Genomic DNA, 15770 nt, shown 5'->3' on the forward strand with positions numbered 1-15770 from the left:
AAAGTCACAAATTTATAACATTTATTATTATGGGACTTGTTTGATTAAGGGCAAAAGGAACTCAGTCCATCTGTTGAGAAAGCTGTTCTTGGTTGGTGAAAGCTGCCCACCATCCTGAGAGCACCCACTATCTTCAGCTCTGTTACTTCCTGGCGGCCAAGAGCGGTCCTTTGTTTTTGAGGCCAGGGGGTGTATTAGTTTCCAAGGGCTGCTGTAACATAGTACCCAAAACTGGTGGCTTGAAACGGCAGAAATTTACTATCTCAGTTTTGGAGGCTGAAAATCCCAAATCAAAGTGTCTATGGGCTTGGTTCCTTCTGGAGGTTCTGAGGGAGGGTCTGTTTCAAGACTTTCTCCTAGTTTCTGGTGACAGTCCACACCCCAGGTGTTCCTTAGCTTGTACATGCATCGCTCTAGTCTCTGTCTCTGTGTGTCTCTCTTCTCCTTTTTGTATAAGGACACCAGTCATATTGGATTAGGGACCACCCTAATGACCTCACCTTAACTTGATTTCAACTGCAAATACCCTATTTTTAAATAAGGTCACATTCACAGGTACTGGGAGTTAGGGCTTCAGTATCTCTTTTTGAGGGACACAATTCAACCCGTAATAGGAAGACATCAATTCTAACAGGTACCTGGTCTGTTTTGTTTTGACTTCCCGGATCCTTGACTAGTACCTGTTTAACTCCAAAATTCCAGTTGGCTGCTCACCATTTTTGCATTGACTTCTAGATTTCTAGGCTGCTGTCTTTTTTTTTTTTCTTTTTCTTTTTAAAATTGAGGTATAGGTGATTTATAATATTATGTAAGTTTCCGTATATAACACAGTGATTCACGAGTTTTAAAGGTTATACTCCATTTTTATAGGTATTATAAAATATTGGCCATATTCCCTGTGCTGTACAATGTATCCCTGTGGCTTATTTATTTTATACACGGTAGTCTGTACCCCCATCTTATCTGTCCCTCCCCACTCTAGGCTGTTTTCTTATGCTGATAATTGATATCCTCAAATTTTTAGCTTCTGTTGTGACCTATTAGCTTGAACCCTGATCTGAATAGTTCTCAGTCTTAGCTACTTCATCTCTTTAAACAGATCTTATTGTTGTTTACGTCTTAATGTGGCATAAGAATTTATTTTTTAAAAGAAGTCTAACAATGAAGCTCTATCAGAAATAGCAGATCAAGTGCTATATGAGTTTTGAGATTTCAGTTATGTTAAATTACGGGTAATAATATGTAAACTGACAACTAAAGAGTCATCTCTGACCAAAAGATTGAGAGAGTGGCTTCAAGTGCAGTTGGGTTACATCAAAGGCTTTGAGTAAAATGCTGCGCATTCCAACTCAGCCACTGATGATTTATAGCTTCTTTGGGGTATCGATCCTTGGCCCCTGGGCAGCTGAGTTTTTCCCGGAGCAGCAGAAATCCTAGTGTTGGATGCCTCCAGCTGCATGTGATTCCCAGCTGTTGTACAAATGTCACTCTCTGTGCAAACCGCAATGGGAAAAAAAACGGTTGGGTAGCACTGTAGTAAATGATGTTACTACATAGCTATAAAAATTAAGAATCAGTCCGTAACCAGGTGGTCTGCCTGGAAACTTAGAGCATGAGAAGTCTGAGCGGAAAAGGTTAACAGTTCGTCTTTACTTTCTTAGCTGTCATCACTCCTCACCTTCTGCAACCCAGCTTCTGCACCATCAGAATCCCTAAGCCTGCTCTCACCACCTTACCAATATGGTGACCAATTTTTTATCAAAATTTAAAAAAAAAACTGTGGTCAGAAACGCATAACATCACATTTACCATCTTGGTCATTTTTAAGGGTACAGTTCAGTAGCGTTAAGTACATCCATATTGTTGTGCAAAAGGTCTCAAACCTTTTCATCTTTTAAAACTAAAAATCTATAGCCATTGAACAACAACTCCTCTTTGTCCCTTTCAACCCTCACTCTATTTTCTGTTTCTATGAATTTGATTACGTTAGATACCTCATATAAATGGAATCATACAGCATTTATCATTTTGTCACTGGCTTATTTCACTGAGCATAATGTCCTCAAGGTTCATCCATGTTGTTGCATGTCAGAATGAATAATATTCTACTTTATGTATATACCACATTCTCTTTAGTCATTCATCTGTCAATGGACATTTTGGTCGCTTCCACCTCTTGGCTATTGTGAGTAACGCTGCAATGAGATCCTACTTTCAATTCTTTTGGATATATACCCAGAAGTGGTATTGCTGGATCATTTCTATTTTTAATTTTTTGAGGAACCTCATGCTGTTTTCCATAGCGGCTGCACCATTTTACACCACCAACAAGTGCACAAGTCTTCCAGTTTCTCCATATCCTCTCCAAGCCATGAACACAGAGTGTCTTTTCATTTATTTGTGTCTTCTGTAATTTCTTTCCTCAATGTTTTGTAGTTTTCAGGGCAGAAATCTTACACTTCCTTGGTTATGTTTTTTCCTAAGTATTTTATTTTTTCTGATGCTATTGTAATTAGGATTGTTTGCTATGGTGACCACCTTTGACCTCTCTGAAGTCTTTGAGATTGTGAACCACAGCCTTGTTCTTGATGACACACACGTTCTACTCTTTCCTTCTACCTTTTGGGCTTCTCATTCCCATTTCGGGCTCTTTCTCATTGTCTCACTGGATTCATTTGCTGTTCCTCAGGGAACCATTCTTCCCTTGGTAAACTCATGATTCTAAAGGCTTAAGTTACCACCTGCATGTTAATTTTTGCTTCTCTCCAATATCTGTCTCAGCCCCGATACTCTGCCTAAGTTTTAACCCTTACATCTATCCACAGACATTGTCTCATAGATATTTCCCAGGCATCTCTTGGAAAATATGACCCCCCCACTCCCCAAAATAAAACAAACAAACCAACTCCAAAATTCTTCCTTCTTCTGCATCCTCTGCCTTGGCACATCTGGGGCAATCTAGAAACCTGGGTGATGCTCTTGTCTCCAACCTTTGCTCATCTTACATCTGACGGGTCACCAGATCCTACCCTCTGCATTCCCTCTTCTGTACGTCACCACTCCTTCACGTTCCCTCATCTCTATTTCCTTTAGTTGAGACTGCAATCACCATCTGCTTCAGGGATTGGCTCTCCTATCTTCAGTCTAGGTGCCCTTCAATTCATTCTCTGAACTGAAGAATGTAGGGGAAAAAAGAATGAAATTTTGCCATCTGCAGCAACAAGGATGGACTTGGAGGATATTATGCTAAGTGAAATAAGTCAGACAAAGAAAGACAAATAATGCATGGTATCACTTATATGTGGAATCTAAAAACTACAGCAAACTAGTGAATATAACAAAAAAGAAGCAGACTCACAGACATAGAGAACAAACCAGTGGTTACCAATGAGGAGAGGGAAGGGGGAAGGGCAATTTAGGGGTAGAGGATTAAGAGGTACAAACTATTATCTAAAAAATGAATAAGATACAAGGATATATTGTACAACATGGGGAATATAGCCAATATTTTATAATAACTATAAATGGAGTATAACCTTTAAAAACTGAATCACTATATTGTACGCCTATAACTTATAATATTGTACAGTAACTAAACTTTGATTAAAAAAAAAAATAGAACATAGGGGAGATTATGTCGCTCTTGGCTTAAATGCCCGCTGGGTAATATCTAGTGGCTTAGCATTGCTCATGGCATTTCCTCTGCTGGTCCCTGCTTGTTTGTCCAGCTCACCATTTTCTCCCTTGCTCTATACTTGAGTCACAGTGAACTCCTAGTGGCCTCCAAAAAGCCACTATGCTTTTTCTTGCCTAAAGAAAAAGTTTGCTGTTCTCTTGGTCTCAAGCATGCTTCTTTACACTGCCTTCTTCTAACTTCCTTCACCTAGATGGGAATTACAGATTTTAGTCTGTGCCACACTTGGGAGAAAACATATCTAATTTCATCATCTGTTATGTGCGTCTCCTTTGTGCTCCACAGTTTGTAGTATCTGTTTAGTTGTCACTTTCTGCCACCAGTTCATAAGCTATTTGAAGGCAGGAACAATATCTTGCTCATCATTATGTCTGGTGCCCCTAACACATCTGAAGTACAGCAGATGGGCATTCAGACCCCAGGATTACAAAAATGGGGAGATCTAGTAAAAGGAATACCTCAAGTGACATTAGCCTGATGCCATTACGTATCTGAATCACACAACCCTCCTTCTCCACACCCCACACTGATTCCCAGCTCACTGAGCTATATTCTGATTCCAATTTGACCTCCAATCTACACATCCACAGGGAGAGAATCTGCTGATCCAAAAATGCAAGCATCTCAACCAACCCATTTTCCAGACACTCGCCTTAGAATGAATGAATGAACTGATTCTCTGAGCAGGTTGTGTGTCACCTGCATTGGGGTGAGAAAGCCCTTATTATCCCAACTTAAGCACTTTACAAATTATATGAAATTGGGCAAGACATTTATCTCCCTGAATGTTAGTTTCTGTGTGTTTAACATTTAGAATTAAATTCAGTAATTGCATATGAGGTGCCTGGCACCAGGTAGTTTTCAGTAGGGAATATTTATTATTGTAACCATTGCATCCTTCTTTCATGTTACATTCGTTTGAGTTCACTCCTGTGAGATGGAAAAAGTACTAAGAAGACTGAAGGCTCGACTCAGATCAGGAGATGGCAAACAGTGCTTAGCTGAGTGGCTAGTCTGTCCCCTTGCTGTTGCCCTAAATCCAGAATGACTTCAATACAGGAGACAAGACAGAGATGAAAATGAAAGCCCCCAGGTAAGGCTATGGAGAAAAATTAACCCAGAGCTCATATATGTATATTTTTTGGAGCTCATATTTTTAAAAGGACTAAGAGTTTTGTTGTTTTGTTAAAATCATAATCAACAAGAGAGAGAAGTCTCTTTACATGTCCATCCCTCACTATGCATTGGACATCACAGAAGACCAAACATTATCAAATTTGAACCAGACAAGACTCAAATGGGACTTAATACAGAGCTGGGGAAACAGTTTTAATTGCAGAGCTTTGAACTTAATCTACACAGACTATCTCTACTTCCCTTTTCAATGATTCTTTTCCCTGAGGCTTCTCTATGGGTCTTTTTTTTCCCTCATAGTTTAATGAATCTTCTACTGCTTAAAAGAAAACCCTTTATATCTGTCTTGCACTGAATTTGCAAAAATCATTAAAGCTGCAAGAATTCTCTTCCTTTTCAAAGTTTGCAAAACTCCACCTACATTCTCCAGTGTCTTTGCTACATCACAGAGCATGAAGGTCATTGTCTCCTACTGCTGTTTAGAGGACAGCAGTAGGTCAAGGGGGTTTTTAGCCTCTATGTGAACTGACCTGGCTTCTCGGCAGCCAAATTATACATTTACAGACAATCTCATTTCTAGTCAATTTTCTGATCTTATGTGAAAACCCATTATATATCTCTATTTCTATCTCTATCTATCTCCAGTTCCTCTACTGGGTTTTGGTGATGCTGAAAGAGAATCACGGTCTCTATTTAATTAGATACGGGGTCACATAAATTATGGCAGCTAGGAAATGATTGCTACTGCTATATTGCTGCTAGGAAAGCAATAGATGAATTTTATGTGAATGCATAATTGGCATGTTTTTTCAGAGCATTATTTATTTTGGAGAGTGACAAAGGAAAAGCTACATTAGTGGCTCTAAAGGCAAAACACTGGTGATGGCATGGAGACAGGTGGCCTGGGAATGAGCATTTACATCAGAACCTACCCTAAGTCATCCCCAAGGAGCCCTTTAATTATTGCCCTCTGAGTCCTCTCTTTAAAAAAGTTTCTGTCTATCAAAATGCCTTTATTAAGCAATAAATAATTCAACGTTGCTTCTTTTTCCTTAAAGAAAAGCATATATGAAGAGCCTTCAGAGCATTAGCATTAGGGAAGCAGTGCTGCTGCCTAGAATCACAAATTTCCAGCTAAAAGTATTTAAGTAGGCATTTTAGTCGGGTAAATGCACAATTCCCTTTAGGTTTCCTGAAGTGTTAAAGAAGGCTGCTGGTCCCATAGTTTCTCCTGAAGAGCCCCACGGGTTAGCATCCCTGGCTGGAAACCACTGTCTTAAAGGGCAAGGAGGCAACTTCAGAAAATAATGGGGAAACAATAAGTAGCATGTTCCTACTTAAGAAGGATACAGTTCCAGCACCATTGATCCTGCAGACTGTGCTTGCCTCAGGGAGCTTCTTCACAAAAGCTCTGGTGCATCGAGCAATCTGATGTAGCATTCGGTCACATTTCTCCCCCTTTATCACTGGCTTAGATTAATAATCTGCGCTCTTTCCTTTCATCTCTTGGATGTTTTCCTCGTTCACTTCTTCACTTCTTTCTCTTCTCCCATTCTAATTTCTTCACTGTACCATTCAGCTTTCTACCATTGTCTCCTATCCCATCCACCTCCAGGGACATAATCCCTCTCCCAAGCATGAGAACCGACTTTTTCTAATAGCTCCCGTTCAGTGTTTCATATTTAACGTCTCCATTTTAGAGATGGCTCACACGGTTTCTATTACTCTTGAAAAATGTCTATGCACCAACATGTGTATTTTAACACAATTGTTTTTACCACAATCATAATAAAGTACATTAAGTCTCTAGAGACCTCTCTAAAATGTCAATATGCTGCAAGCACCTTATGTCTGTGTCTAAGGAGGGTCATTGCTCCAGAAAGTCCCTGAGGGAAAAGGTGCTTTGGCCAGTGTCTGCCATCATGTGGAGTGAATGGTAAGCATCTCAGCTCTTAGCTTCTGCCAAAGTCCTAACTCCAGTGCCTCTAATTAGATCATCTGCCTTTTGGATAGTTTTAATGATTGGGTAGCTTAATTCACCTCCATTCCTCAAGAAACTGCCTGTCACATCAATGGTTATTTCATGAATATAACGACGTCTCTGTCACCTAAGATATCATTATTTATCAACAAGTAACTAACAGTCTTATGAATGAGCCTCCACAATGGCTTGACTCATGTTTGGCATTTATATAGCTTTAATGTGACTCAATAGAGCATAGAGGCTGAGTCTGGGCTTTTGGTCCAAATTGCCTGGGTTCAAATCCTAACTCTGCCACTTATTAGCAGTGAGACCTTAGGCAAGTTACTTCTCTGTGCCTTAGTTTCCTCACCTGTAAGATGAAGCTATTAACAATACTTGCATCACATGGTTGCTGTGAAATTTAAATAAATGAAAATACAAAGTAGCTGGCACTGAGCCAGTGCTCACACAAACGTGACTGTAGCTCTAAGAACCTACAGACTAGTTGGTGGAAAGGGTCAAAGACTGAAAAACAAGTTTAAACTGAATAAAGACAGACTTCGGAATACAGAGTGCTTTCTGGAACTTGAAACATTAAGAAAATCAACTATTTTTTCACATTTTCCCCATCCTCTTCTCTGGGAATAATAAAAATAGAGTAAAATCATTTAAATCCTGAAATAAATACCAGATTTGTAAAGCAAGGACTAAGGTGGTTATACAGCAAGAGATATTTATTGGTTGTGTCTAATTATATGGTTGGTCAATTTCAATTTTGAACTCACTAATTACATATTTCTTCTACAACTAGAAACCATAGGAAGTATTTGCATCAATGGCATAAAGAACTTCCCAACTCTCATTTGAAGAACCTACCACTGTTGCCACAAATTGAAAAGATCTGGAAGAAATCATGCCCACCACACTCAGATAACCATTTGCCTGTGTAGCCCCAGGACAGGGAAGAATTTAAATCCTTCCTTGATATGCTTGCAGTGGGCATCTTTATATCAAATATGTTTGTTTCTTTTTTCCTTATTGACTGCCCTTGGTTAAAAGCATAGGCTTTGGAAATAAACAAGAGTAAAACAATGAAATGCTTAAAGGGATTTTCAGATATATAAATAACAACAAAAATTTAAATAGGTTATGTCTTCGTTTTTTAAAAACTAGACAACTCTATCCAACTTGAAAATTCTGAATGTGTAGGGCCTTCCTAAAATTCCAGATAGGATCTTCACTGGATGTTAGTAATTCCAACTATTGCAGTGCTGGGGAGGGTAAGCCAAGAATATTTATCCAGGCTCCCCCCTTTTATAAATTCTGCTTCTCAAAGGGTCTCTTTTCTTTGACAGAGTCAAATATTCAAGCCAAGTATCTTCCATGGAACAAAAACTATGAGAATAGCTAATCACACCTGTAATCTTTCTGCCAACGTCAGTAACATAATCTTCACACATTTACATTCACATTTTTGGAACATGATTATCAATGCCGTAACACCCAATCTATTTTCATACACAACTGGGCACACAGTTGATCAATTATTCTATCCCATTTCTTATAACCACTTTGGGCACCCAGACTAAATTCTCTTTTAATGTCTAGTGGTCAGGCAAGTTTATGCTTAATATTTTTATGATGATGATCAAGAGTATTACATGTAATTACGCCAAATGGCAATCTGGCCCTGAGGCATTTCATTTCCAAACTATCTTCATTTAATGGCAGAAGGAGAATCTAAATTCAGTTTACTGTACTATGTCCACCTTAATTTTACTCAAAATAATGATATAAAAATATTCCTAGGATAATCATAGGGCAATAAAAATTTCCTTTGTTGATATTAGAGAAGGTTAAACTTAGAAGAAAATTATTTGCCAACTCAGATTGTCTTAATTTATTAAAATCTATCTTTTTTTACTTTGAACCTTGAACTGCTTTAATACTACCTGTAAGCACATGTTTTGCCCTTATTTTTTTAATGCCGATTTAAAGAATCCCCCATACATTACTTACTTGTTTAAGCTTCTTTAGATCTTCATCAAGTTCTAAGTTGTCCAAAATAACAGCGACAAACAAACTCAGGAGGATCTATAAAATGGTTAAATAGCAATGAAAAAACCCACACGCCATAAGTATCAAAATATCATATATATGATATAGAATATCTACCTAAAATATACACTTATATAGAATGCATTAAACATGAGTTGTGAATCACTGCATAGGTATTTTAAGATACTTATAGCAAAGACATTAAAGGAACTGCATCTGTTAACTGAAATAAACAATATAAAATATTAATTTGCTTTATAAAACTGATTTAAAATGAAAATTAAGAAACCTTTAAAAAAATAACTCAACAATCTTACTTCTAAGACTGTATTCAAAGAAAATAACCTGAAGTACTAATGAAAACCTTTATGTACAAAAGTGCTTGAGAGATTATTTGTAATAATGAAATACTGGAAATAACATCTAACCTTATGTAAATAGCTAATACAGTTATAGAGATCTCTATTGTAAAATTCATGCAGCCATTACAAATCCATTGTGGTAACTAGTCTCCAACATTGTGAGTCACTGGTGTTCACAGTCTTGTGTATCCCCTTACACATTGAATATGGCTGGTCTGTATAACCAATAGGTTACGGAAAGGATTGTGTGTGACTTATGAGGCTAGGTAGTAAAAGTCATTGTGGCTTTCACCTCGCTCCCCCTTGGATCACACACTCTGCTGGAAGCCAGGTGCCGTGTCCTATGGCCAGGTGCCGTGTCCCTATGGAGAGGCCCATGTGGCAATGAGCTGAGGCCTCCTGCCACAGCCATGTGACTGACCCATCTCAGAAGTGGATCCTTCAGCCCTAGTAAAGCCTTCAGGTGACTGAAGCCCCAGCTAACATCTTGACTGCAAACTCATGGGACACTCTGAACTACAGAAACACCCAGCTAAGCCCGTCTCAGATTCCAGACCTGCAGAATCCACGTGAGATAATAGATGTTTATCGTTGTAAGCTCTTAAGTTGTTCATAATTTGTTCTATAGCAATAGATAACTAATACACTCATGAATTTTAACAGTAGAAAAAATGCTTACAATATTAAATGAGAGTATATATGGTAGAAGTGCAAGTATGTACAAAAAGAAATAATAGAGAAAATGCTAGGAGGAGGTACTTTAGAAATGTTAACGGTGCCTGTCTTTGTGAAAAAAATGGACTCCCCCTCCCTTTTTTTTGTATTTCACTATATTTTCCCAAATTAAAAAAAGGCATATACTTCATTTGGAATGGGTAAATACGGTAAAAGAAAGAAAACGAAAAAGTAGAATTTTAAAAATATTTTAATTTCTAGTCCCTTTTCAACTTTGAATTCTCTAAAGTACCACATTCATTTGATAATCTTTTTCATTCTTAATATATATTCTTCCTTTTAATTTCCCTCTTGGCAAATTATTCCCATTTGTTACTATTAGACTGTTAAGCACAAAGGTAAGAAAATCGAGGCAATTTAGTCATGACTCTTAAGCACCAGAGAGATTATTATACAGAAGTTAACGGCTAGCTGTTTTCCAAGTTTAATGAGCATATAACAAGGGGAAAAAAAAGCCTCAACTACTATGGAGTTTTGACAACGTTTGGCTCAGGACAATTGCCAGCACTCTTCCTGTGAATAGCCACAGCCTTTGGGATCCTGCCAGAACTTAAAGAGGATACAGAATGGTCTAGAACATAGATTTTTTTTCTTTTGTTTAATTCTTTTTAAATTGAAGCATAGTTGATTTACAGTGTTGTGTTAATTTCTGCTGTACAGCAAAGTAATACACACACACACACACACACACATATATATATATATATATATATATATATACTTTTTTATATACTTTCCCATTATGGTTTATTACAGGATATTGAATATAGTTCCCTGTATTATAGGAACAACAGAAGGACCTTGTTGTTTATGAATTCTGTATATAATAGTCTGCATCTGCTGACCCCAAACTCCCAATCCATCCCTCCCGCATACCTCCTCCCCCTTGGCAACCACATGTCTATTCTCTATTAGACCACAGATTTTTTACTGATGTCACCACGTCCACCATACTGTGCACATCTGGGCACAGATATATTCAGGCTTACTCTAAACCAGACATTATTCTATACAGGACATTTCATAGTTCACTCCAAGTCTAGCCCTTGTCCTGTGACCTTGAGGTTGACCTTGACGTTATCATCAAAAGTACTCTCAGTACTCCCTTCTCCTGCTTCCTCTCCCAGACTCAGAGTGGCCACCTGAAGGGCTCCGCTGTGAATCTGAGCTGTCTCACACCACTTCTGTCTCTCCTGGGCACTGGAAGCAGCCCTGGCTCTGTGTCCTAACCTAACAGCCTTTCCTATCTCCCCAGGGAAAGGGCCAACACAAATCTAAAAAGAAAGAAATAATTTCCCTGATTAAAAAAGGGAAAGCCACAGTTCCCCTCCCTTTGCTTAGTGCATTTCCTTGAAAACGTATGCTTATAAATTCTGTCCCTTTGAGATGTATACAGATCTTTTTAAAAGCTAAATAAGTCTCATCATTTTACAACCCAGGAAGAGTGCCCTGTCTCCCTTTCTCCATGGGAAGTTGGGACTATAACTTAGCCACCTGGACCCATGTTGCAAAACTACCTATTTATCATGGAGATATGAAAAGTTTTATTTTCCTTCGGGTAAAGGCAATTAGCTATCACAGAGGGCCGTCTCAGTTACCAGGTGAATTTAGGGGGAACTGTATTTAACTAATGATGCCGTCGAGTCTTCTTGCCTAAGGACCACTTGTTTTCATCCTGAGAGAATGGATGTGTTGTGGGGATGTGTATCAAAGGGTGACACGGCTTTCTGTCTCTGCGATCACTTTGCTGGGCTGTCCGCGATGCCCATCACAGTCTGGTTTAGTGCTATTCGATAATAAAACTGTTTTCTTTCTTGTCTACCTTGGTGGAGGTTTTCTGGATTGTCAGGAGATTTTATTTTTAATTATTTTCCCAACACCAGACAGATGGCAGGCTACTTAACCACAGCAAGGTTATGCTATTCGATTAAATTGGACTCTGTCGCTGTGTCAGATACTGCCTGGTCAGGAACATAAATGCGATACTGTGCTCACCGCTACGAAGTTCACAATCGAATTAAGCAGACGTGGGTTGGCAGCCTGGTGCAAAAGAGCAATGGGGTTGGAGACCTTGGCCGGCAAATAGGCTCTGACAGTCACCAGCCGCGTGGCAACCACTAGCCCACTGTGAATTTCAGTGCTCTCATTTGTAAAATACAATGGCTATAATAATAATAGCTTGACAAATTGCAGCTATAGTATTTTTTCATTTAATCCTCCCGCAAGAACCCTGGGGTGTGGTATAGCCTATATGAAAATACACAGACGTAAACTTAGATATGCGACACTAAAACAGTTTTCTTCATATTTTTACATATCAGTTGAATGTAGTCCATAAGCCCTCCATTTGTGTTGATGGCTGAAAACCGAATCTTGCTACATGAATCCAATTTTGTCCTTTAAAACTTAAGTTACATTTGAATAAATGCTCCTTTTCTTTGTAGGTCTGGTTTAAAGTCAAAGATGTGATGGTCATTGGCCTCTGGTCCACTGTGGCCATGTGACTGGTCCTCTGTCCCCCATCAGGGGCAGTGATGGCGCTTATTTAGGGGACGCTGGGCTTTCTCTCTGCTGAATTGGTCACCACCTCAGTTCCTGCAGCTCCTGCTAAGATCTCTGGTTCTCAGTGATACCCCTTGTTTTAGTTTCCTAGGGCTGCTGCAACAAATTGCACTAGCTTTGTGACTTAAAACAACAGAGGGGCATTCTATGACAGTTTTGGAGGCCAGAAGTCCAAACTCGAGCTGTCGGCAGGATCACACTCCCTCCAGAGGCTCTAGGGGAGGATCCTTTCTTGCCTCTTCCAGCATCTCGTGGCCCCAGGCATTGCCTGGCTTGCAGGAGCCTCACTCCACAATCTCTGTCTCTGTCTTTTCCTCATACTCCCTGCATCTTGTCCTCACCCTTCTCTTATAAGGACACTTGTTATTGGACTTGAGACTTAACTGGATAATCCAGATTAATCTCATCTCAAGATCCTTAATTTAATTGCATCTGAAATGACCATCTTCCCAAATAAGGTCACATTCACAAGCCTGGGAGTTAGGACATGGATATACTTTTGTGGAGCACCATTCAATCTCCTCTACTCTCTACCTGGTCTCTAACTTGGGCCCTTGTTCTAGCAGTAGTGTTCATCCTACTCAGTGGCTTTCAACTCTCAAGGAAGTTTGGAAGTTCTGCCATTCCAGGTGGAGGCTAAAGAAGACTGGTTCTTGCTGGGGGGGCGGGAATCTTTCAGACTCTCTCTACCTAGACCTCTCAGGCAGCTACACAGCTCTCTGCGGGCTGCCCCTTGTCTGTGTCGGCCCCTAGCAAGGCTCTCTCCCCATCAAGTTCAGACAAGAAGTGGTTGCAGGTCTTGGTTGTCAACACACCAACGATGGTGTGACGTGCCACCATTGTCGAAATGCACCGCCTCCCTGTCTCTCTCTGGGCCCTTCTGCCTCCCTCATGCTTCATCCCCAGAAAACGTTCTTATTTCCCCTCAGAAAGCAGGGATGTGAAGGAACATGGGAGCAGGGGCTTGGAGCGGGGGCACACGTGTGTGAAGACTGACAACCAGAAACTAAACTCAACCAGGGTATCCCAGGTTCGGTCCTGTGCCACCTGAGCACTCCGACTTCTCAGAGCTGAGCTGGGCCGATGTGTCTGGGTGCCTCTTCTGAACGCTGCTCATCTAAGATCATGAGGGGCTGGTCATGAGTCCAGCCAGGTGCTACCAGGATAGCAAGATACCAAGGAGAAGGAGGTTTCTGGCAGGAAGGGAATTGTGAGAAAGTCTTTCCAGGTGGCATGAGGGAAGACAGGGCCTTGGGAGTATGGGGCTAACTAGGGACCTGGTGAGCAGGTGAGTATGGCCAGAGCATGGATGCCTGGAAGGAGGCTGGGGGAGCCTGAGAGGTAGGCCTGGGGGCTGGCAGTTTGCCCAAATGCCACCAAGGGAGGTCGGGAGGTGTGAGAGGGAGGTTGCAATAATCACAGAATGATGGCGTTCTTTTCTTCTCTGGTAAAATTTTCCTTTCAGATGTTCTGGTTTTTTATGCAGGTAATGCAGTTATTTTAAGCTGGCTCATTGAAATAGTAACGGGATCCTGTTAAGTGCAGTTTGACAAAAGTTATTAAATATGTAATGTTTTGTTACCTTAATTTAAAAAACAGTACATTTTATACCTCCTTTTTGGAGGAAAGAGGAAAAAGCTACCCTCAGGGCAGAAGGACAGAGAAATAGATGGGGGATTCTAGCTGCACATTCTCTTTTTCATGGAGATAAGAGTTTGATTTTCATGGTAGAGAGAAGGCAAGACTCAAAAAGGAAACACTTTGGCTTTGCTGAAGGGGCTTTGCAGGTAGAAAGCCCCTCGCTAACAGCGTTGAGACAAGCTCTTGGGGAGGGTTTTGGTAACAAATTTAAGCACAATATATGGGAAAGTTTAAAGTTTGCTTTAAACTTCATTAAACCTAGGTTCATTCACTATCTGAATGTTCAGCCTTTCCTGCTTAGTTAACATGAAGACGTGATGGCAAAAACAGAAACCGTATTTAAAAATGTGTGTGGAGTTCGAGTTTCCTTGAAACTGTGTGTGGACACGGACGTTTATGGATCCTTGTCACCGTGTTCCTGACGAGTAGGGCCCTGTGCTAAAGTGAGGACCTGGCACTTGGGGTCTGGCTTTGATGTTTCTCTGGAGTGGAAATAGAAGATGCCGGGGAGGCTAGGTCTGCAGCTGATTGCCAGGAGGTGAGAATTACTTTGTAGTTTTTTTCTCAGACTCTAATAAGTTGGCAATAACCACCGTGACAAAGAAACAGAAGTGAAGGGAGGGTGGCAGCTTGGTTTCCATATTTAATTTACACTGTCAATGAGACATTATTTTCCTACAAACCAGTGCTGTGCGGACTTGGACTTGAGCTCGCAGGCTGACTTGGGTGTCAGCCATTTCTCCCCCCATCCCCCATATTAATGGGAGTGGGGGACAGATCCTAATTCTGAAAGCAAGAACTATTCCTCAATCCTCTCAGTGTTGCTTTTTGTTGTTGCTGTTGTTTGTTCTGTTTTTATAGAAAGCTGAGGTAATGCTCGTTAACCTGAACCCATTACGTTGACGTCTGAGTCTTATTTTCAGCCAATGTCTGCCTACTACCAGTACCATCCGTACTGCGCCAAAAGGCTTTTCATAGCCATTAAATGAGGTTCACAGTTTTATATTAAATGCTACTGATATAACAAAAGGATTTTTACAGGGATTTGTCACATTGAATCACAAGAGCTTCATCATTTGCATGAAACCCTTTTACCTTTATGCTTTGCTGGTTCTAAATTACACAGTCAACCCGTTGTGTGCATTGTTTATCTTTCATAATTTATATAATATTTAAATTTATAATGGGGCATGGAATTCTAAATCACTATTTTTTCGTAAAGATGTAATTTCAGGGGAAAAATGGCTAATGATATATCCTTTCATTTCCTCTTGAGCTTTGTTAAATAAAGCACACATATACTCTCAACACAGCGGTATTTAGTATGTGCAATGCTTTAAAACAAGAAATTCATATTTATATTTTCATGCACTGGCTACTTGCCACTTTTAACAGATCTATAACACTGCATTATATTAATATGCAACACACGTATTTGCTCTATCATGCAATATACAATGGATGTAATACATCCACTTCCTTATTTTGTGATCAATATTGATACATCATGAATCACTGATTTCAATGTAAAAGTCGAGAATAGCTATTAAGATAGTCCAGGTATCTAATTCTTTATTTTTCTCAGATTACAACACCCATTCTCAAGATATTTTTGGCATTG

The 15770-nt window shown here is 39.8% G+C and overlaps 1 protein-coding gene across 5 annotated transcripts in view; it reads right to left on the reverse strand.

Annotated features, from left to right (window-relative positions):
- NALCN (sodium leak channel, non-selective) overlaps nucleotides 1-15770 on the reverse strand; it is a 293846-nt gene that overhangs the window by 97943 nt on the left and 180133 nt on the right. For all 5 annotated transcript variants that reach the window (XM_079902779.1, XM_079902778.1, XM_079902780.1 and 2 more), the window contains one exon: nucleotides 8811-8885. In XM_079902779.1, the coding sequence (XP_079758905.1) occupies nucleotides 8811-8885 (75 nt within the window). The remainder of the gene's footprint in view (nucleotides 1-8810; nucleotides 8886-15770) is intronic.

Source organism: Stenella coeruleoalba (genome assembly GCF_951394435.1).
Source record: "Stenella coeruleoalba genome assembly, chromosome: 18".
Taxonomy (NCBI): Eukaryota; Metazoa; Chordata; class Mammalia; order Artiodactyla; family Delphinidae; genus Stenella; species Stenella coeruleoalba.